Source organism: Gopherus evgoodei, chromosome 2 (genome assembly GCF_007399415.2).
Source record: "Gopherus evgoodei ecotype Sinaloan lineage chromosome 2, rGopEvg1_v1.p, whole genome shotgun sequence".
Lineage (NCBI taxonomy): Eukaryota > Metazoa > Chordata > Testudines > Testudinidae > Gopherus > Gopherus evgoodei.
Genome location: NC_044323.1, coordinates 156,842,657 through 156,866,500, shown reverse-complemented (window position 1 = coordinate 156,866,500; position 23,844 = coordinate 156,842,657). Strand labels below are relative to the sequence as shown.

Genomic DNA, 23,844 nt, shown 5'->3' with positions numbered 1-23,844 from the left:
TAGGGGAACTGAATGCTGAAGTATTTTGCTCCTTCCTCTCCCATGTGAAACCCAGAACCATGGCAGGAAGCTGAAAATGGTGGTCTCCCACAGAAGCTGAACGGTTTCAAACCTCAGGTCACTTAGTGTGGAGTTTTGGGGTGACCGTTCTGATAAAACTAGAAGTAACTTGAACTGGTTCTCTTGCCTCTAAAAGCCATGGCACAAATTCCACTCAGAGCCCAAAATGGCTCTCACTGAGGTAAAAGGGAGGGGTGCTATTGATTTAAATAGGGACAGGAAATGTCTCTGGGCTACTAAGCTTTTTTATTTGCTCAGCTTGTTTAAAAGGCATAGTTCCCAAAAACCTTGGGAACAGCTAAGAGACTCCCTCCTGCACACCCTTTCTTTTATCATCAGCAAAGGACATTTCTCAGGTTTTTTTTTTCCTCAGCTTTGTTGCATTGCAGTGAGTAGCACTTCCTTAGAGTGGGTGTTTGGATGATGTAAGTGCAGAATCATTTGCCTAGCGATAGCTGTGTGGTATTGGTCAGTGATGCAAGAGCTGTCGGAAGGAAAGTTTACAATCTTATTTTAAATATTTTTTTCAAGAAGTTTACCTAGACAATGGAGCTGTAGTTCAGCTCTCTTTTCACCATTGCTTTTATAACTGTTACACTAGACTTAAAACATCCCTTATCAAAGATTCCCCTCCGCCCCCCAGGACAGTTGTAGTCTGGGATACATTTTTCCAAGAGCTTTAAGTGACTTACAACCCAAATTCTTAGTCTCAAGTGATTTAGGCACTGAAATGCTTAAGTCTCAATGAGACAGGCTAAGAGTAAAATTTTCTTAAACACCCAAGTGACTGAGGAGCCAGAGTCTCACTGGCTTTTAAGTTACTGCTGAAAATGAGACCAGCTCCTAAGTCACTTATGAAAACTTGGTCATTACAGCTGTCATTTTCAAAAGCCCCTCAGTTATCCAAATCCCATTACAATTCAATGGCAGTTGTGCCCCAGCTTCCTACACACACCTTTGTACAAATCTAGCCTGAAAGCTGTGGTCAGGTAACAGGGAGACAAAAGACCAGATTCTATTCCTGACCCTTGCTCTCGGTACAACCTGGGGCAAGTCACTTCACTCTGCCTCGGGTTTCCATCTTGTAACGTTGGAATAATAATAAATAATAAATGTTTGCCCTGTGAAAGTCTACTCACCACAGACACATCCCTCATGGCTGGGCATGGCACAGCAGCAACTTCTCCTTTGGTAGGCCCTGCCAACCCTTGCTCCTTTCCTGCCATGGGCTGCTTCTTTTTGTGACTTAACTTTCTGTTCAGCTCACCGTTAGTCCTTCTCCATTCAGGGTAAATGGAGTCCAACACACACCAATACCATGACAGCATCATGCCAGAGCTTCAGCCCACCTTTCTGGCTTTGGGGGCCCTACAGCCTTTGACTCTGGGGGTCTTCACACCACCATCCTAGGTGGGTCAGTAAGGGAAACTCAGGCCCAGTCTCCCCTCTGGGGGCCAGCACAGGGACCCTGTGCCAAGTAGTTAAAGTCAGTTTGTTCAGCCCCTTTGGTATGCCCCTGGGCTGTTTCCTACCAGGGCCCGTAACAAGGCCTTTCTCACAGGCTCTTCTTGTGCTGACATCTCTGCAGCTCCCAAAACAGGGCCCCGCAAATGAGCTATACAGAGCAAAAGATCCCACACCAGAGCTATCTGCCCTAAAAAACCTCTAGTTAGGTCACAGCCAAGCCTTCTAGCACAAAACTAATTCAAAAACCTGACTCTCTCCCCAGCAACTAGGGAATGAGGTAGGATTTTCCTCTTTTAACTGACCCCTCCAGGCTAAGGCTTGATAACTCACACAGGTGTAACAGGGTGGGGCTGACTGGGCCCACCAGCTCTCATTAACCCTTTCTTTGTCAGCGTGGGTTCTGTATACCCCATCACACTTCACCTTTGTAAAGCACTTTGAAACCCTCAGCTGGTTAGTCTCAGATGTGTATTTACTGCACCATTGTCTCAGGGAGCTCAGCTTAAGCATATTCATAGTAAAATAATGATAATAAGAATGATATAGTGCTTTTCATCAGTAAATCTCAAAAAGAGAAAAGAAACCAAATAAATAAAGGAGAGCATGTTTTTAAAAGTGGTAACAGAGACTGAAGACAGAGAAATGGAGACATTGTTACAATTAAAATATTGAGGTAGTCCTCCCCTGTAGAGGCAGGCACCACTGAGTGACACCAGCTGAGGCTCTGATCTCATCAATCAGTTCTAAAGAGCTTACAGAACAGCTGTACGACTGTAAAGTTTCATTTATATGTCAGAAGTGGCCAAACTTACTGACCCTCTGAGCCACCCATGACAATCTTCAGAAGTCTGAGAGCCAGGAGTATGTTTGCCAGGATTTGGGGCTTCAGCCCTGCTCTTGAAGCCCTGAGCCCCGGCAGGTGCATCCCATGGGGCTGAAGCCCTGAGATTCCCTCCCCCTCACATTGGGAAGAAGCCCCTACCTACCCCACCCTCCTGCTGCAAGGGAGAGGTTCCAAACTCCCCTGCCCTGCACTCTCTAGTAGGTGGAGAATGGGGTGTGGGGGGTGCTCAGTGAGCCGCACTTTAAAGGTAACAGAACCACATGTAGCTTGCAAGCCACAGTTTGGCCCACCCGTTAGATGTCATGGTAGTAACTCCCTTTCAGCTCTTTATAAATAAAAGAAAAAAAATCACCCTATTAGTCATTTTACAGAAGAATGTAGAGCTTTCTTAACTCACAAATAAAGAACATTCTCCCTCTCTCTCTGGATGGACACATACACGTGTGTGTGTGTGTGTGTGTGTAGCCATATGGATCTGATTCTTATTTATACTAAGTCCTCTTTAGTCTACGCTGGTAGTGTTTCCCTCCACTGTGGCCTCTATATTTCCTTTTGCTGGTGTTTGTTAAATTGCATATTCAGGCCAGGGTAAACAGCATCCCAGCTAGAAGTGGATTTTTGAAATGCAAAGCTCTTTCTCTGGGTAGTGTTGTGACCATAGGATAAAAACATACAAACCTCTTCACTTCATATTATCACCAGGACACCAGTGTGACTCAGCCTATTAAAACAGGCTATAAAGATAGGAGGTAAAGCAGAAGATTAGTATTATGTCCCTCATAAAACCTGTTTCCTCCTTGTTTCCTAAAGCTTTTGAATTAAGAAACAAATACAAAGTCAGCAGGTATGCTTTTAAAAATGCTATTCCTATGGGTGAGCAAGATTGCAGCTAGAGAGGAGTCCCACACAAAACCCTAGATCCAAACAGCCCCAGACTTGAAAATTGTTATCCAGTTCTCCCTGCATCAACCTACCCTTATCTTTATAAATGGTCCAATGTTCCCCAAATATGTGAGCTCGTGTGCGTATGCATATGCATGCTTTGCCTAAAGCAATCTATACTTGTTTAAAAAAAGAAAAAAAAATCTTAGGAAGAAAGTACCTTAGAAGGCAATATTTTTATTGGTCAGAGCAGAGAATTGCTGTTTGGGACGCCTGGGTTCTTATCCTGGCTCAGCCACTGATTGACAATGTGATCTTTGGCAAGTCATTAAACATCTCATTTTGCAAATTTATGGAAAAGTCGTAGGTAAATTTAATAGAGATGTTACCATTAGGTTTCCACAGCAGTGGAGTCTGTCTTCACTGCACAGATTGCATGAGTTCTTACTCTACTGTTACTCCTAATCTGAATCTGGTCCTCACATATGCCATGTAGGCAAACCACTCAAGTATTTCCATAACTTTAAGCATGTGCTCAGACCCACTGGACCTAATGGGACTATTCAATACACTTAAAGTTAAGTTGGTGCTTACGTGCTTTGCTGGTGTAGGGCCATAACAGGCTTTTATACAAATTACTCTCGATCTAATCAGTATTTATCGATAGAATCATCCAATTGAGTTCTAATTCAGAAATATCATTCCCTCTTAAGATCTAAAAGGAAAGTTTGAAAAAAACTTAAAGAAGGATCTCATTCTCTATTAAATACTATACAACTTTTCCATAAAGCCTATATGTCTAATTCCAATGTTATGGAAATTGACTTTTTGGGCATTCAACGGCATAAATAATATTCTGCCATCTGCAAGGCAGATTTCAAATTTGAGATTATGGATTTTCTAAATTGCTTTTGCTCTTATTTTAGAAATAAGTAAGGCTACTACGGTTTTGTCACAGAGGTCTTTCGAAGTCACAGAATCCGTGACTTCGAAAGACCTCTGTGACTTCAGCCCTGACGCCTGGGAGCTTCAGGGTTCTTCTGCCTCCTGCTGAGGTAGGGAGCTATGAGGTACCAGCAAGGGAGCACCCGGCCCCCAACCTCTCAGCCGCCATGGGCAGGAGGATATGCTGCAGCTCCCAGCTGCTGCTGCAGGCCGGGGGTGGGGCGGTGTACCACACAGCTCCGGCTGCTACAGGAGACAAAGGGATCCCTGCAGCTCTCCACCACCACAGCAGAGGGTGACCCCTGCAGCCCTGGCCTGCCACTTGGGGCAGGCAGACCCCCACAGTTCCCCACTGTGGCAGTGGCAGGGGGATCCCCAGATTCTGGTGGGGACCCCAGAGCTCCCAGCTTCCCGACAGCTGCCCAGTCCCTTCTCATTTTACCATGGATACTTTTAGCAAAAGTCAGGGACAGGTCATGGGCAATAAAGAAAAATTCATGGAAGCCCGTGACCTGTCTCTGACTTTTACTAAAAATATCCATGACAAAATCTTAGCTTTGGTAATAAGATATGTTGCATTTGTGTGCACGAATATCATACAGATTGTCTCATATCTGGTTTTTCATCAAGTTTCATTCTGACTGGCCAATTAGTTGACTAAATAGCAGAATAAATAGACATGTTGAATTAGATTTTAGCTTGGCAGTATTCTTAATGCACTGACTGTTGACTTCTTCCTGCCATCAAAGGCTGTTTGTTGGGCCAAGAGTGTTTGTCCATGGAATACAATAGCATCAGGTGATTTTTCCATTCTAAGCCTAAACAAAAATAGCAAGGAATTGAGGACCTAACTTCAGAGTTGATAGATATCCGATTTCTCTCTGCTACAGGCCACCATCCAGTTTCTGCCCAAATATAACCACAGGCCAGGGGTTATTTCCCAGTACATTCCATGGGAAAGCCTTTGTTTAAATGTCACATTGAATGGTTATTAGTTAGAGATATTAGACACAGATAGGATTTGACATGGTATATTATGGCGCCCATTCTTTTAGGATTAGGGCTGGCCCTTTAGTGGCACTGGTGGCTTTGCCAGCGCAGGGGATTAGACAAAACTAGTCAATGACAATAGATAAAAGTTAAGTTATATAAGGCTACAGGTACATCAATGAAGAGTGGGCTTGAGCAAGTTTTTGAGAGTAAATTGAGAATATTGCAAGGACAGGATTGGAACAATGAGGTTGCCTACAAAGTCATATGGCCTATCTCAACTGCCATTAGCAAATAGCTTTTCAACAGCCGGAGATAGGACACTAGATGGAGAGAGCTCTGAGTTACAAGAGAGAATTCTTTTCCAGATGTCTGGCTGATGGGTCTCATTCACATGCTCAGGGTCTAACTGGGGTTGGGAAGGAATTTTCCCCCAGGTCAGATTGGCAGAGACCTTGGGGTAGGAGGGGTCGCTTTCCTCTGCAGCACGGGTCACTTGCTGGTTTGAACTACAGTAAATGGTGGATTTTCTGTAACTCAGAGTCTTTAAATAAAGATTTGAGGATGTCAGTAACTCTGCTAGAGGTTACAGGCCTACTGGAGGAGTGGGTGGATGGTGAGGTTCTGTGACCCGCAATGTGCAGGAGGTCAGACTAGATTATCATGATTGTTCCTTCTGGCCTTAAAGTCTATGAGCCTTGGAATAAGAAAAAAAGTTTACTGAAGGCTTAGGTTTGAACATGAAATCACCTTCTCTGGGTAAACATTTTCTATAGGGGTTTTGGTTTAATCCAGATTGACACAGCTATGGTTAATGTCTCCAGTGGCCCATTCCTTCCATCAGGTTCTATAAGCAGTAATTCAAATACACCCCACAATAGAGGCTGGGATTTTCAAAGGAGCCAAAGTGAATTAGGTGCACAACTCCTATAGAAAGTCAGTGGGAGCTGGGCAACAAACTTTCTTAGATTCCTTTGAAAATACCAGCCATAAATGGTACCAGGGTAACTCCTATGTTTCCCAAAGCTCCCTGCCCTGCCTTCTGGTCACCACAATGCCTTCCTGCCTCCTCTAAGTGTCCCTTCCTTTAAGGTGTTGAGGCAAATTTGGTGCAGTTGTATAAAAATTCACTCCCAGCTAGGAATGCTGCCCTAAGCTACCTCTGAATCCTGGCTGGGAAATATTGCAGAAACCTTAGCCCATTGTCTGGCTTGGTAGCAACTCCTGAGCATTTACTGGGGCTTGTGGGCAGAATGAGCAGGGTCTGGGGGTTCCCTCCAGAGGGTGCCAATAGACCTGTACACCCCATTACACAACTAGTAAGAGCAAAAGCAAGGATGAACATTCTGTCAACCCTTGGCACAATAATTATGTCTTTTTCTTTCTGATTTTAAGATTTGCTGCATGAAAATGATCTGTGTGTTTAGGTTGAGATTCTCAAAGTTATCTCTGGGAATTGCATGCATAATTCTCATTAAAACCAATGAGAGCCAGACATCAAAATCTCTGAGGTAGTTTTGAAAACTTCAGCTTTCAATCATGCACTGTGCAGTGCATAGAACTTGGGATAGGTGTATCCGTGAATTGTAAATAATAGAGAGACCTGGGTGAATAAGGCACATTTGCTATATATTTGATCAAACATATTATGCAATGTAATACATACAACTAAGGTAAATTGGGTGAACTTGAAGACCCTGGGAATTAAGTACCCGTTTAAATATAAACTGTGTGTGTTTCTGAATTGTGTAGTGAATGAGCGGAAGGTGCTAAGATACCATGGTGATGGGCATGGTATGAGAACCTGAATAGAATAGAAAATAGGAATTGTGGGTGCTCATAACCATCTCTGGTATTAAGCCAAGTGCTTTCACACTCTTGATCACAAATTCTCGTGGATTGCTAAGGGCACCTGATTAAATCCAGGCAGTGAAAACAACTTTTCCTTACATGTTTTATCACGTAGAGTAAAAAAGATTGAGTAAAGCAGCTAGTGTGTTTGCTGCATTGCTAAGCAATGACTAAAATAAATATTATATTGATTAAATAAGGCAATAAAAGCCATTTATTTAAGGGAGTGCATATAGTTATCCATTGTACTTCATTAATATATGATTTGGTGTTAAAGTTTCACTGACATGCCCATTGTTCCCACCCTAGAAACTTTTGAAAATAGAGGGCCTTTACCTCAGTATAGTTGTTTTAAATTAGATCCGTGTTTTGCTCTGTTAGAGACAGAAGTCCGTCAAAAGGATTTAGTTCTGTAGGACACTTATCCAAAGGTATCTGAAATCTTTTTATTCTGGAAATTATGCAAGATTTCTTTCTCATCAAGCTTTTTTTTTACTACTACTCAATGGCATTTGTTGATCGGGAAATACTGCAAAAACAACATTTGTGCAGTGTGCTGGCACTTCTGTGCCAAAAACTGGCTAAAAGCAGGATGTTCAGAATAGCTTGAAAAGTTGTGTTTTTTTTTAAATTTCCCTGAAGTTTTATGAACGTCAAAAAGAGGTTTGGCTTTGGATTAATGTCCCAGAGAAGGTTCCAGGGCTGGTGTGCCCTTCCCACATTTTTATGATTTTAAAAATATATATTTTATGTTAATTTTCCTACGAATCAGATCAGAGCTTAAAAATATCCACCAGACTTATTTTAAGAATAGAGCTGTAACACTTCATAATCCCTCTCTCTCTCTCTCACACACACACACTCTTCCAATACCTGGCTGCCAGAGAAGTCAAAACACAAAGGAGTGAGGGCCGGAAGCTCAAGAACTCAGCACAACCAGGGCTAGAAGTTAAAAAGATCTCAACTCCCAATTAGGCACCAAAAGAAGTGGCCAGATCTGCAAAAGTGCTCAGCATGGTGGGTGCTGAACTCTTCCAAAATTCTGGCCCTAACTGTCAGAATGGGAGCCACTGGATAGTGAAAACTTTGGAAAATCTGACCCTCATTTAAGGGCCAGAATAGGGGCTGAGCTTTGAAAATCTAGCCATTTGTGGGTGCTGAACCCCGAAAAACTTGCCCTGAGTTCATTTCAAATCTTACGCCTCACGCCGCCCCCCCCCTAAAAAAAACCACAAACAGGAATAACATTTGAACTGTGAGTCTGAGCTCAGACTTAGCCAGTAAATGACAAGCTTAGAAACATATTCCAGTGGCTTTTCATGAGGGAATAGCTGATATGTGCAACAATGGATGGATATGCTTACACATCACGTGTCAAATCAGGAGTGTAATTTTGCTTGTTCTGTCAAAGAGTAGCAAGCTGTCCCTGCTATGTCACCCAAAGGATGGACCAGGCAAGACCACTAATCTGATGAAAGAGGTGAAAAAGTATCAAGGAGCAAATTTACTGTCCTAACACAGGCTAAAGCCCTATTGACTTCAGACTTATGGACTGTAGGATGAGGTTATTATTAGTATTGGCATTAACTGTTCACTGACAGTGTGTCAGCTCCATGCAAAGATAGAGGAACACACTGTCTTTGTCTTATTTTTTATTGTTATTAATTTATATTTCAGTAGCACAATGGCCCCACCCAAGATTGGGGATCCATTCCACTTAGTGTTGTAAGAGATACTAGAAGACACAATTCCTCTCCTGAAGATACACACAGACATATATAATACATAGGTTGCTGGTAAAGGACTAGCAGCTGGTTTCCATGACACTGGAACAAATTTAGAAAATCTCAGGTGCAGTTAGCCTTGTTGAACAGGAGTCTCGTGGACTCTGTTCGCGGTTCATCACTGAGTGGTTGCATAGTATTGGAAAGTCTCTTCCTTCACATGCCACTACACAAACCTATCTGCATAATGAGAAATGACATACCTGTCAATAGAGTCTCGTGAGTCTTCACTTATGTGCTAAGATCCTCAGGTGAAAGACACTATGCAGAGTGGTTGCTTTTAGAAAGTCAACATTTGCCAAATTAGAAGATGCCATGCTACAAGGGAATACTGTCATAAGCCAGAATCACTGTATGGTCACTGTTGGTCAGCATCGACAACCATTGTGTATGCAATATGTTGTAAGAACATAAGAATGGCCCTACTGGGTCAGACCAAAGATCCATCCAGCCCAGCAACCTGTCTTCTGACAGTGGCCAATGCCAGGTGCCCCAGAGGCAATAAACAAAGCAGGTAATCATCAAATGGTCCATCCCCCATCGCCCACTCCCAGCTTCTGGCAAACAGAGGCTAGGGACATCATCCTTGCACATCCTGGCTAATAGCCATTGATAGACCTAACCTCCATGAACTTATCTAGCTCCTTTTTGAATGCTGTTATAGTTCTGGCCTTGACAACATCTTTTGGCAAAGAGTTCCACAGGTTGAATGTGTTGTGTGAAAAATACTTCATTTTGTTTGTTTTAAACCTGCTGCCTATTAATTTTATTTCGTGACCCCTAATCTTGTGTTATGAGGAGTAAATAACACTTCCTTATTTACTTTTTCCACACCAGTCATGATTTTATAGACCTCTATCATATCCCCCTTTAGTTGTCTTTTTTCAAGCTGAAAAGTCCCAGTCTTATTAATCTCTCCTTATATGAAAGCTGTTCCATACCCCTAATCATTTTTGTTGCTCTTTTCTGAACCTTTTCCAATTCCAGTTGAGATGGGGTGACGCAGTATTAGCTATCCCTTTTTTAATGACTCCCAACATTGTTTGCTTTTTTGACTGCCGCTGCACATTGAGCGGATGTTTTCAGAGAACTATCCAGAATGACGACACAATCTCTCACTTGAGTGGTAACAGCTAATTTAGACCCCATCATTTTACATGTATAGTTCTTTACATGTACAGTGTGGGTCATCTGTTACACACATCACCATTTTCTCCTGACTCTCATGAATTCTTTGGCAAGATCTGTGCTTTAAAAAAAAAAGTTTTATGAGGCTTAAAGCAACAACAACAACAGGAAAATGTGAAGCAACCTTCCAAAATATAGTCAGTTAATAAATCTACTGTGTTTCTTAAAACAGGCTAACTTCCAATTACATTTCACCATTAGGTATATTCGGAAGTTTATTTTTGCTTGATTTTCTTTCATAGAATTGTACCCTTTGCAGGTAATAATTTTAAAGGACCTTGTTCTATTTAAAGGGCCTGCGTACGTTTGTGTTGGCATACAGCAAATGTACTATTTAAACAGGATGGTCAAAAGCTTCTCCCATACGAATGTAATTTTAAAGCCGCTTTTGCTTTTCTCCCAATGAAAATACATGAAGTGTCCAGCACTCAGAAGGAAGACAGGACCATGGTAAATCAGTTTCATCTGGATGACACCAATTAAAAGTAGGCTAGGTTCCAGGGCTAAACGAAAAATGAATGCAGGTCTGCACAATTTAAGGTTAGCTAACATTTACATAGTGAGGGTGGACAGGCTGGCACAATGGCTTCCGTGCACCTGTTGTCTCTTCTGTGACATGGTTATGTGGAGTGAACACAGGTGTTTGTCTCCAGAGCTGCGACTTCCCCTTCTATTTTTTTGGATGAGTCATGTCTGAAAGCATTCCACAGTATGGCAGCAGGATGTTGCAACCATAAAGATGAAAAAAAGCACTTAGCAGCAATATTTGTGGACAGTTTTGCTTTGAGTTAAAATGATTGCAGAGCTAACAAAAATATAATGGGGAAAACAATTTTAATCATTCCATGATACTAAAATAAATAAGAGTCTTTGGGTCAGATTTTCTGGTCCACTGTACAGCACAGAGGGGGCACAAAGCACTCTTACAACAACTGAAGTAGGCCAATGGAGCATTCACCTTCTGCAGGGAACTCTCCACTAGTGGAATTCATGAGAGATGCACTCTCAAGGCTGAGCACAGGGAGGAGGAGAGGCTAGCTCAGGGGCATTCCACAGGTGGGCCAGGCATGGCTCCACTCTACCCAGTCCTTTATTGGTGTAAATTAGGGCTGCCTCCCTACAGCCCTCACACATCAGGGGCCAGATAGTTCTCAATCCAGAGGCCAGAGCTGGCTCCCAGTGCCCCTCTCCCTTCTAGAGCTGATGGACTAGAGTGGAGAACCCAGGCCTTTGTGTTTATCAAGTGGCTTTCACAGCATTTCACAAACATTAATGATTTTAGCCTTAAGACACTCTGCTGGCAGACAGATTATCATCCTCATTTTATAGCCGGTGAAACTGAAACACAAAGAGGGGGAAATGATTCATGCAAATTCACACAATGAGTCAGTAACCGCACTGAGGGATAGAACCTAGAACTCCTGACTCCAGGTTCCACTAAATCATGCTGGTTTTAGCTGACTCTAAATCATGCTGGTTTTAACTGACATATCAGTACACTACATGAGACTAACTGCTAGGAATGGGTCACAGTTTCACTTACACTAAACGCCTTTAGCAAAGCTATACAGAAGCTCTGTAATGTTATCATAGAATCACAGAATATTAGAGTTGGAAGAGACCTCAGGAGGTCATCTAGTCCAACCCCCTGCTCAAAGCAGGACCAACACCAACTAAATCATCCCAGCCAAGGCTTTGTCAAGTCGGGCCTTAAAAATCTCTGGAATGTTATGGAATGTGCCAGTCCCATTTAAAAAAAAACAAAACCCAAAGCCTTCTGTTTTCCATGCAAGTAATTCTATGGTACTGAAGAGAGTATTTTCAGTTCAGGTGTAGGATAGTATCAATTTTACATAGCCAAAGTCTGTTCTCAGTTACCTCTGTGTAAATGCGAAGTATTATGGGCGCAGTGGAGTTACTCTAGATTTACATTCGGCTGAGTGAAACAAACCTAGCCCACAATGAACAAGGTAATGTTAGCATTGCAGATAAGCAAAATTTCTGTCTATCTATGTCCTTACATGGTCCCTATCACTGAGAGCTGAGCAACTCACAAACATGAATGAATTTATCCTCACAGCCCCACTCACAGCTCAGGAAGATTATAATACCTTCCACTGCCAATGGGAAATTTGTAAAATGCGAAACTGGGGCCCAGAGGCCCAGATCCTCAAAGATATTTAGGCATCTGACTCCAACTGAGGGTTAGGCACCTAAAGACCTTTGAGGATCTATGTCCATGAGTGATGCATGCACCCCCCATTCAGGAAGGCTAGCCTCCTGCCCTGCCAATTCAATCTGGAGAGGCCCTGGCCAGCAGCCGACACCAGGCTGCCCAGAGGAGCTCTGAGCCCTGCCATGGTCCAGCCCCAGGCCTGCGGCAGGGAGAATTAGCAGAGGTTTGGGAGGCTTAGCCTCACCCAACTTCCATTACCCACCGCCCATAGCTAGGTCAGAGAGTTTCAGGCTGTACTAAGGTCTCATAGGGAGTCTGCGGCAAAGATAGGAATAGAATTTAGATCTCCATGGTCCTAACCCAGTGCCATAACTGCAATCCCATCCTTTATACAACATGCAGACATCACATGTTACATGATATTAAAAAGAATGCTATGGTAGGAAAGTTATTATTATTATTCAAAGACGCTAATGCCGAGTCATTATCAGGTGAAAAGAAAGGTTACATGAGAATGCTACAATGGACTATGCAGCCTTTGAACTTGTAAGGATTATTTTCTTTCATAATTTGCTTCTAGTCAGCTGTTCACAGAATGTGATGTCTTTGTAAATTCTGGTATCTTACAGTTTGTCCAGGGACATAAAAGGTGCGGCTTTCTGGAAATGAGAATTTCCAAGAACATGAAAATACACTGCTTTCTCTCTAAAGGGATGATAGCTTGATTTACTAACCATTCTGAAGATAATTTCTCTTACCATATATTTATTTGCAGAATATTTTTAAACCCCTTTGAGAGCAAACTAATATAAAAATAAAAAATGACTTACCACCAGCAGAATTTTTCTTCAGCATATTTTGCTAGTGTGGTGTCAATTAAATCAAGTTTTCCAAACTGGGCCATTAATTTTTCATACACACTTTTGATGCACTCCCCCTTATGCACCAAAAGATTGCCTTTGTAAACACGTGCAAATTCTATACCTAATTGCAGGGTAAAATTTCCAAAAGCACGTTTAGGAGGCTCAGAGCTTGTCTACACAAAGACAACTCAGGAAAACGAATCCAAATTAAATAAAGGTGTGACTTTCAAGTGGATTAGTTAAATCTCACTAAACCCTGTGTGAATGCTCTTATTCGGAATTAAAGTGGCCTTAGTTTGGTTTAGCTTAATTTACTTAAGGCCACCTACATTCTCAATAAGAGCACCTATACAGGGGTTTAATGCAAGTTAACTAATCCACTTTAAAATATTAGTCCTGAGCATCCCTGTATAGACAAGCCCTTAGCCTCGCTGACTTTCAGTGGGACTTCAGGTGCATTAGAAAATGATATTTAGACTCCTTGGTGATTTAGGGTATTTTTGAAATTTTACCCACATCATTTGCATATGCAGATTTTGTTATTTATATCTGCAGCGTGCTAGTGTGTGCAGAAATATACATTCAAATACATACTTGTAAAATGTGCAGTCATAGAAGCCAGGCTCAGACTCCTTGGAAAATTTGCTTTATCATAATAGATTCTCACTTAATATAAACTAGGGCCCACTTATAAAGCAGAGCCAAATCCTGCTTCCATCTCTTATTGCATTTGAGGGGAGTTTAGCCCAAATAAGGATTGCAGGAATTGATCTATGGTGAATCAGGACCAGTGACTCTTTGTTTGTACTACAGTGCACGATAGGACGCAATACGCAACTCTACTAGGAATGCAAATTTTCTGCAAAAATAAATGCTGTTGTACTTAAGTACCATGACCACGATGGGGACAGTTTCTTTACATTTAGATTGGATTTGCATTTGTGTAACTCCATTAATCTCAGGGGAGCTACTTGTGATTTGCTGAAACAACAGGAGAAGATGGCCCACACTTGAGTGTATGTTCCAAGGGTGAAGCTTTACCTCATGTTAGCTTATATTGAGACAGGTCTAACCAATGTAAGGCTGTAGTATAGACATACCCATAGATTTCTCTGCAAGAAGGTCCTCTTGTGTTCCTACAGAGGTAGCTTTAAAAGAAGCAATAGCCACTAATGGAAGTTTGATTTCAAAACTGGAATATAATATCTACCTTTCTGCTAGGCTTCCATTGCATAGCTAGAAAAGAAATAATTTACTTTGTGAGCTAGGGAGACTGGTAATTGTTTCATAACTGTTTTGTTAGGTCTGTTGCCCAGACCTGGTTCTGATTTCTAAGAATCTAACGGAAGAATGTTCCGCCCAAGGCAGCTTTAATGTGCAACGTTCGGGATCCTTGACATCATATTCCAGGAATGATGAGTTCATATTCCAGGAATGATGAGTTCATATTCCTCATGCCTGAATTAGTAACTGCAGCTCTGTCTGCAGTGGAGTAAAAAAGTCACAGAGGGCCAGTATAAGGTATCTCCCACCACAGACCTCAAAATAGGGCTTAAGTGGTACATAGACCTTGGTACTGGCCCTGTGCACTAGTATGCATTTTACCATAGGCTCAAAGAGTTCCATACACTTATCTGGAAAATAATATTAATTAGAAATATAGAATTTTCCTTTTGTGGGAAATTTCACTCTGTTAAAGTTATTCTCCATTGTGAGTTGGAACAAAAATTCAAAATATTGAAAAATTTTCACCAAACAAGAAATTCCAAACATTTCAGATTGGATGTTGACATTTTCAATCAAAACAAAATGATTCAGCATTTCAAAACCAACATTTTTCACTTCAGTTCTCCCTGTAGGAACATTGACCAAAAAAAAAAAAAAAAGAGAGAGAAATGGAAATAGACATTTTTCCCATGGAAAATTTCAATCTTGACAGAACTATATTTTCCTATGGGAAGATTTTTGGCAATATAAGTTTTAACCAGCTTTAATATTAATGTTTCCTTGTGTTTTCTAAATCTATCATAATGTTATCAAACCTACTTCTCCAACAGAGCCCATATGGATGGATGGGAAGTGTTAGAGTCACAGATCAAGTGCTTGTACATGTGTGGCTGGCAGGGGCATTCCAGAGGCCTCATGCTTCTAGCACCAAAACCTATTATCATATCAGAGATGCACGGAGCTTATGAATAGTACAGTATAGAGGTCAGAGTACAGCAAGAGGGGATACTTGTGGGCCATATTTTAGTCTCAGGAAAATCAGAGTAAATGTGAGATAATTCTACTGCCTTGGGTCTAAAACACCAGACTGAGACTCATGAAACCTTGGTTTTAGTTCCTGGCTCTGCTATTAGCCTGCTGGATGACCTTGGGAAAACTCATTTCCCCTCTTTGTGCCTCAGTTTTCCCATCTGTTAAATGAGGACAATAATACTGACCTCCTTTGTAAAGTACTTTAGGCTCAACTGATGAAAAGTGCTATATAACAGCTAGATATTATTCTTAATAGATTCATTGGGTCAGCTTCTCATTCACAATAAGGCAGTGTAAAAGGACCTTAAAGTGTGTTTCAGTTACATTCACATTCACTTTACACTCTCAGAGCACTGTAAAGGGTGCTTAGTGTAAACAAAAATCAAGCCCACTCTGAATTAAACTGGCATAACTGAGAGAATTTGACCCCTGCATAGTTGTTACACCAGGGAAAAGCAGGTGTAAAGTTTTGTAGGTTTTAATCCACTCTTACATTCACTTTGCACACAGATACAAAGAAATGCAGAACCAGGTTCAGAGCACTCAGCTTACTGGATCAAACCACTAGAAATGGAGGCTGTTTTCTTCTAGTCAATCAGGTCTGGAGTCCTGTTTGCAGCAGTGGCCAAAACCTGATGCTTCAGATAGAGGCTAAAGGCAAAATGTCCCTGGTTAATTATAGAATGTAGTATTGTGGAGGTGTGGGAAATTCTTTCCTGTCCCCTGTGGGTAAAAAGTGAATCACTTATCAGATAATATCTTTCTGTAACCTCCACATGTCAGTGGGGGTATATCACACAAAGGAGCTGTTGTATTTTCTATCAGCTGTGACTCAGTTGTGGTAGGAGTCAGAAGCAGGAAGTTGTATTCACAGAAAACAAAAGGGCCAAATTCTCATCTCAGTTCCACAGGGGGTAAATACAGAGTGACTCTGCTGAAGTTATTAATAGGCTTGATTCTTCACTGCTTTGTATCTTTTGTAGGGATTTACATGTATGCAAAGTAGGGTGACCAGATAGCAAGTGTGAAAAATCGGGATGGGGTGGGAATTAACAGATGCCTTTATAAGACAGAGCCCCGCATATCGGGACTGTCCCTATAAAATCGGGATATTTGGTCACCCTAATGCAAAGTGGGTGCATTCCTGGTTGAAGACCTTTTACATTCTTGTTGAATCCGGGCCCAAAAGCTGGAAGGCAAACTCCCGTTGACTTCAGTGGTAGGAAGATTAGACCAGTAGGATAGATCAGGTAAAATATTTGGTATGTGCTGTATGTGACAAGCAATCAGAATCCATTGCAGAAGCATCATCCAGGTACAACTATCTCTGCTTCGCCCTTTGCAAATAAATAAATACAGACAAAAGGGATGTGCCTGATTCTCTTCTGAACTTTTCCCAGTGACGTAAATCCCCAAATTAAAATTAAGGACCAAACTGTGATCCAGCTTGCAGGGCAACACATAGGACCAAAAAGGTGTAACCGGGCCTTTAACTCATTTGCACTGGCTAACTATACCAGTGTTTGAAGCATGGACAGCAGACTTCACAGGTGGGATGGAGTGGAGTTAGCCTTTGCTCCACTCCCCCAATGTACTGGCTAGAATGGCTGCACTGATATGCTGGGCCAGAGAGGCAAGTATGCTGCCCTAGATAGAGTCCTGGAGTAGGGTGTTTCCTCGGTGGAGCATGGGAAGACCAGCATATAGGTTATGAGACTGAGGCCTTGTCTACATTACCAAGTTTTGTCACTAAAAATTGCCTTTTGTGGCAGAACAGCAAGAGTGTACACACTACAATGGGAATTTTATCGTGAAGAACGCCCAGTTTTGGCGACAAAAATCTTCCACCCCTATGAGAGACTTCTGTCTTTTCCCCTCCCTTTATTGCCAACAAAGAGCCAGTGTAGACGCTGCTGATTGTTTTGTCGACAGAACTGGCTTCCACCAGTATCCCACACTGCCTGCCCTGATTGCTCTGCTGCCCTCCCCTTTCAAAGCTCCGGGAAGTATCTGTGTGCTGCTCCCTTTGGGGAACCAACAAAGGGCAAATCATTGGAATGCTCCTGTTCTGTCCAGCACTAGGAACACAACAGCAGGCAGACTGCTGCTGCAGGGGGGAGGGGGACAGACTGCTGATCTGTTTTGCAATTCCTCAGCACAGAGAGCTCACAGAGCTGCTCATGATGCTGCTCTCAGCAGCTGAGGGGGCTGTGGAAGAACTCAGAGAGAATCCCAAGATGTGCAGCGATCCCACAACACTGCATAGTGCATTGCTCACCCTGTCGATGATGGTGTCCCCAGCGTGGACATGATCTGTTGACAGAGGGAGCAAGCCTGAACACCCTTTTGGTGATTTTTGTTCTGTTGACTTTTGGGCGTCGACCTAAGTTTTGTCAACAAAACTTGGTAGTGTAGACAAGCCCCGAGTCACAGACTTGCTTCCTTCTCTGCTCTGAAGCCAGTATAACGACTTGTTGCCCCTTTGCAAAGCCACACCTTGATTTGATTTTAAAGGAGAAAGGAATGTCTTCTAAAAGAAGAGTTTGATGATAAAAGGACTGATCCTCCATTGCTTTGCCTCATCGTTTACACTGCACACTTTGCACCAGTGTGAATGATGGCTTGGGATGCAGGGCAATGGGGAATCAGGCCCCTATTAAGACAAATTGTTATGAAAAGTTAGTGTTTCTTGAGTATCAGAGGGGTAGCCATGTTAGTCTGGATCTGTAAAAGCGGCAGAGAGTTCTGTGGCACCTTATAGACTAACAAACGTATTGGAGCATGAGCTTTCGTGGGTGAATACCCACTTAGTCGGTAGAATACCCACACCGACAAAGTGGGTATGCACCCACGAAAGCTCATGCTCCAATATGTTTGTTAGTCTATAAGGTGCCACAGAACTCTTTGCCACTTTTATAGTGTTTCTTGAGTTACTCTCTCTTCTGCCATGCTTCCTCCTGCAACATGTGCTGTGCCAGTCTTATTCCTTGTAAGTACTGATGCGGTGGAAGGATGAGGTAAGCAAAACACAGTAGACATAGCAGAATTGGCAGGAAGCTGTAATAATAAATGAATTCCTTTAAAATAGAAGGGGAAGGAAGGAATAGAAGGCGGGACCTAGGACAGAGTTTTCATTATCATCTATTTATATTATGCATATGCTATTGCACAAGACAGAAAGTATGACATGGGCCCAGCCACAAAGATTTTGTGATCTAAAGCCCTTCCTTAGATTCTAAATGGACCTGAGTGAAAAGTGAGGGGACTCAGTATCACACTGGAGGGACTCTGCACCTTGTGAGATTGGACCTTATTACAAATAAGACCAAACAGGGTAATCTAGGGAAATGCAGGGAGACCAAGAGAGGGTAAGGCTTCATGGAAGAAGTAGGCTTTAAGGAGGGATTTGAGGGACAGAGCCAAAGTCCCTTGAAGAGAATAGCAAGACTTGCACTGACTTAATTGGGCTACAGATTAGCTGTAGAGGAGGGAGTAGACGTTAGGCTTGCAAGAAGCAGCAATATGTTGGGGGAAGGTTAGAAAGTAGCTGAGAACAGAGAAAAGAAGTAAACAGGGAGGACAGCTGGCCTCGAACCCAGATGCTCAGAAACCATGCAAAAGCTTAATTGTTTTGTTTGTATTGCAGAAAATATTTTTTTTGGATGTGCCTTGGGTTTGAGTTCTGCGAATGGAAATGCAGAGAAGGCGGAGAAGATGGGCATTATTATTTCATCCAAATCAGTTTGCCCATCACCGAAGGAATGTTCTGGGATGGCAATTGGGTCTCTGAGGTCACATGCTCACTGAAAACATACCAGTGGGGACTAACTTATTAACAGTCCCCATTTACTGAGAACTAGAAGTTGAACCATGCACTTAAACTGAAATTGTGCAGGGGTCCAGCATGAAGTCTCTGCTATGGTAGTTACATGGCCCTCATTACCAAAGTACCTGAGCACTTCACAGCTGCTAATGTCATGAACCTCACAGAACTCCTTCCTGTGAGATAGGGAAGTGCCATAATCAGGCCTCAGTTCCCCATGAGTAAAATGCTGGAGACCCAACTTCTATTGAAATTAATGGGAGTTAGGTGCTTCATCTGGATCTTTAGGCATCTCAAAACCTTCGATAATCGATTCCTAATTGACTTGCCCTAGGTCATACAGAGAGTCAGTAGCAGAGCTGAGAATGGCACCTTGTTTTCCTGAGTCCCAGCCTAGCATCCTAACCATTGGACCATACTTCTGAATTTAATCCCCATTTAATTCCTATTCTAAGGATGAAAATGGAGCATAAGGCTGTGTTGGGCCTCTGCACAAGGCTGAATTTTACCCTTAGAGATTATAGATTATTGTGGGATTTTGATAACACATCTGTTTTTTTCCTCCTTTCATTAAATAAAGCATGCGTTGCATATTTAAGGTAAACTAACTAGCAGCGAGATGCAAAGATGTTAGTTATTGAAATTAAAGGTGGAATGAACCAAACTTGCAAAAACTGTAATAAAATTTTACCAGCCCAGGAACAAAAATCTACTTGCCTGGCCGTTACAGTGAGGATGAATGACACCGAAAAAGCAAATGATAGCTCACCTGCCAATCAGATCATACCGTATGGATATATTTCTGATCCCCTACTAGAGAGATGCTAGAAAGTATTAGGCCATTAGATAATCCCTGAAACAAGAGGATAAACATTTAAAGTTACATCCAAGGCCCTTTCTACTCCATCCAGGGACTTCGTGCACCATCACATGGTCTGGTGCTAATATTGTCAGCTTCTTGGCATGCGTAACCTTCTTCAGCATTAATTTGTACTCATTTAGATTTTGAAAGTGCAGTTTGTTTTAAAACAATTAATTTATGAGATCACTATGGACACAGATGATGTTCAAAGGCATTGTATTGAGTTCATGCCTTGGGAGGAATGCTTGGGAACACGTCATACAATTGTAAGCAAAATTGTTCAGATGAAGGTAATTTTTTTGGCAATCGAGTGCAGCCATATTTATACTAACTGAGGATATGGCCCAGTAGATTTACTTTATTAGTATTGTTTTAAACAAAAATGTTCCCAGATTTCTATGTACATCTACAATAAACAAGCAAACAAACAAACAAGTAAATACCTAGCTCATCTTAGCATTCTTCATCCATAGATTTCAAAATGTTTTCAAGGAGGTCAGTATCATTATCCCCATTTTACAGATGGGGAAATCAAGGCACAGGGCCAGAGTGGCTTGCGACAGGCACCCAGCAGGCCAGTGGCAATACATTCCAGGTCTCCTGAGTCCCAACTCAATGGTCTATGCAGTAGGCAACACTGTCTTTATTTATAGTGATACATATTTTCTCGCTTGCATAAGACCTCTCAAATATCTCACATCAGCTAGACATCTTGCAAACACAAATTAAACCATGCAACCCCTCTGCGAGGTTTGCCGTTATTAAAATACACTTTCATTGTGTGTGCACACACCCTTCGCAATGAGGCCTCTTGAGGTACTAGTGTTGATGGCTCTTGCCCCGTGTGGAGCAACCATGACTGGTTACACCTCTTGCTTTAATTCGAAGCAGCTGTCTTGCAGAAAGTAAACATTCTGTGTCACCAAGCTGGAGTGCCCCAAAGTACTTACCTTCAAAGATCCTTTCTGTCCCAAGAGTGTTGCATTATAACTTTGTCTCAATGAGGTTTCGCTCCTATCACAAGAGGCCTGAAGTCAATGGAGATGGGAGGGAACCGTCCATCGTTGTGTTGTTTGCGTGGGCAAAATACAGCCTGAAATTAAGACAGGTCACATCAGCAGAAACAAATAGAATTAGAGATTATCATTGGCATCAATAATAACCTAAGAATACAATTGTGGCTTGTCAAAATGCCTGGATTCCATTCTTTGAATATAGGAGGGGCAAAGACCTAGTCACCAGTACTGGAGATCAGGCCTGTTCCACGTGTTTTCTTCCATGTTCTGCCACTGTGTGCCCTTGGGCAACTCACTTAATTTCCCTCAATTAAATGCCTCCGTGTTACCCATCTGGGAAAAGAACACACTGCATAGGGTGTTGGGAGGCTTAATTAAATAATGTTTTTTAAACCTCTATGAAAAGGGAACAAAGATATTGGGTACAAATATGTGCAGTTCAACTCTTTTAGGCCTCAATTCTGTGGCAGATTCTATTAGCACAGACTTCACTTGAAGCCAGTGGGTCTCTTCATAAGCCACAGGGTCTGCACTAGCAGATCCCAAAGCAGGACCAGGTCCCAGATAGGGTGTTTGGCCCACATGATCTCCTGTGAGGAAGAATTTTACATTCGTGACACTTTGTAAAAAAAACCACTGTCACCGTGCCAAAGCTTGGGCTAGATTCTCTACTGCCCTGCACTCTATGTAGTCATTTACACTAGTGCAAAGTAAATGCAAAGTGATTTCAAAATGCTACCATTCTAATTTGGTGGAGTTTTACACCCACTTTGCAATAGCTTTAGCTTAGTATAATGACTACAAAAAAGTATCAGGCAATAGAGAATTGGGCCCTTATCTTGGAATCAGTTCTTATTAAATTGCTACCTCTACTGATAGATTCACATATTGCAATCAGCCTTGGACTTGTCTTACTAACCCTTGTGAATCTAAACTATTCATGAAAGCTCAACGTATTGAGACCTACAATATTGACTGACTGACTGACAGACAGACAGACCCCTAACTCTCACTGCACCCTGTAGATTAAATACATGTTATCAAATTGTTTTAACCAAAGGGTTAAAACTGAAAAACATGGAGGTTAATACCAATATTTCGAAATGGGGATGCTTTGAAATAGACACCTAAAACTATGTTTAAACACCTAAGTAAGGCCTGGTCTTCACTTGAAAGTTTTTCTGGTATAACTACTTCTGTTAGGAAATAGAATTTTTGCCGATATAGTATAGCAGGGGGGAAAAAATCGAGTGTGGACAGGGTTATATCCTATCAAGATGGCTTATACCAACATAGATATTAACCTTCTCAGTGCTAAACTGGCATAAAGCCCCTTTATTCACCTAACTGCTTCCAATCTAGCGGGTTTATACTGCTTTAGTTGCACTGGTATAGTTAAAGAAGTACAACTTTGTAGTATAGGCAAGGTCTAAGTTGTAGAAACTTACTTGTTTCTTCCCCTCTAGATTTTTGACTTCTGGGTTGTTCTCATTATTGATTTCATGAATTCCATTTTCACTTCTCTGTAATTATGAATCTACATCATCAGCCCAAAGTGAACATCACTAATGAAGGCGTCATGGGGGAGGGGACATGAGTGTAGTGTTTAAAAAATAGAAATGATTCGCGGACTGGCCATTACTTTCCCCTTACTCATTGCTCAGAGCCCTACCCTGCCTTACAAGTTAAATGTTAATCAGCACAAACTGAAATTCACATTGATTTAATGGTGATAAGTCAGGACCTGAAACCTTTGTGGTGCTGAAATCCATTGCATATCTTTAAATCTCCATGGAAGTATAAGGTGCTCAACATTCCGCAGTCTCTGATTCTCTCTTCCCTAACCCTGTATTTACATGTAAAAGGCATGAACATACATATAATCCCAACTCTAATGGCACAGAAAGAAAAGCCCCCTGCATTGTAAGCAGCCATGTCTATTTTCTACCAGCCAGGCTAAACAAAAAGAGCCTTCGGACAACTCCAGTCCCTTTGGCAATAGGCAGCAGCTCTGTGAAATCATTTGAAAGAAGCAATCAATAGATCACAATTCACTTGACACCAACTAACTGGCAGCAACTTCCGCCTGCAGTGGCATTGCTGTAACTTGAAAATTGTGCAACACCTTTAGTAAACACTTCCTCATGTAGGAACAAGAATAAAGCCGAAGGACCCAGTCTCCCTCCTTCACTGCAGAAGGCAGGGCAGGTTAAAGTAGGAAGAAGCTAGAGGCCAGTCTTTCTCAAAGCAAGGAGACCGCTTTCCAGGCTTAGCTGACATGATTAAAGTACTTCTGATTTCTACAGTTTTGCTCCTTTCTCAACACCGAGGTAAGTTTTTTCTCCTTTTATCAAATCGCTGCTAAGTACAGTGACTGATAAGTTTCTATAGCTTTTGTGAGCTTTTAATTGGCAACAGGTGGCTGATACTGAAGAACCATGGTTGCATTTGTTGTACTCACACCAAATGAAGTCACTTGAAGACAATGGCATTGCTGAAAATAGAGGTTTTTGTTTCACTACCAAAGTTAAAAAGTAATCACTAAAATTCTCAAGAAAGGCAGATTAGTAAAGAAATAGTTACCCGACTGAGTCAAGCCTTGGAACAAGTTTGTTCTGAGGAAGTGAGAAAGCCATTTTTTGACAATTGTGAGAGAATTTATTCAAGTTGGCTAATTTGTTGCTTTTTCAACATTTGAATTATAATTTTTTTATTGGAATTAAATGAACAGTCATCTACTTGCAATTGAAATAGAATGATAAACGTATATTTATGCAGCACCAGGATAATATCCTGAGATCACCCAGGATATGATTAAATAATTATATATTAAG

At 41.8% G+C, this 23,844-nt stretch overlaps 1 protein-coding gene across 2 annotated transcripts in view; it reads left to right on the top strand.

Annotated features, from left to right (window-relative positions):
- Positions 1 to 23,190: 23,190 nt before the first annotated feature.
- The window catches only part of LOC115646330 (zinc metalloproteinase-disintegrin-like NaMP), a 43,347-nt gene continuing 42,693 nt past the window's right edge, over positions 23,191 to 23,844 (top strand). For both annotated transcript variants that reach the window (XM_030552036.1, XM_030552035.1), the window contains exon 1: positions 23,191 to 23,340. In XM_030552036.1, coding sequence (XP_030407896.1) covers positions 23,289 to 23,340 — 52 coding nt within the window. In that variant the 5' untranslated portion in view covers positions 23,191 to 23,288. The remainder of the gene's footprint in view (positions 23,341 to 23,844) is intronic.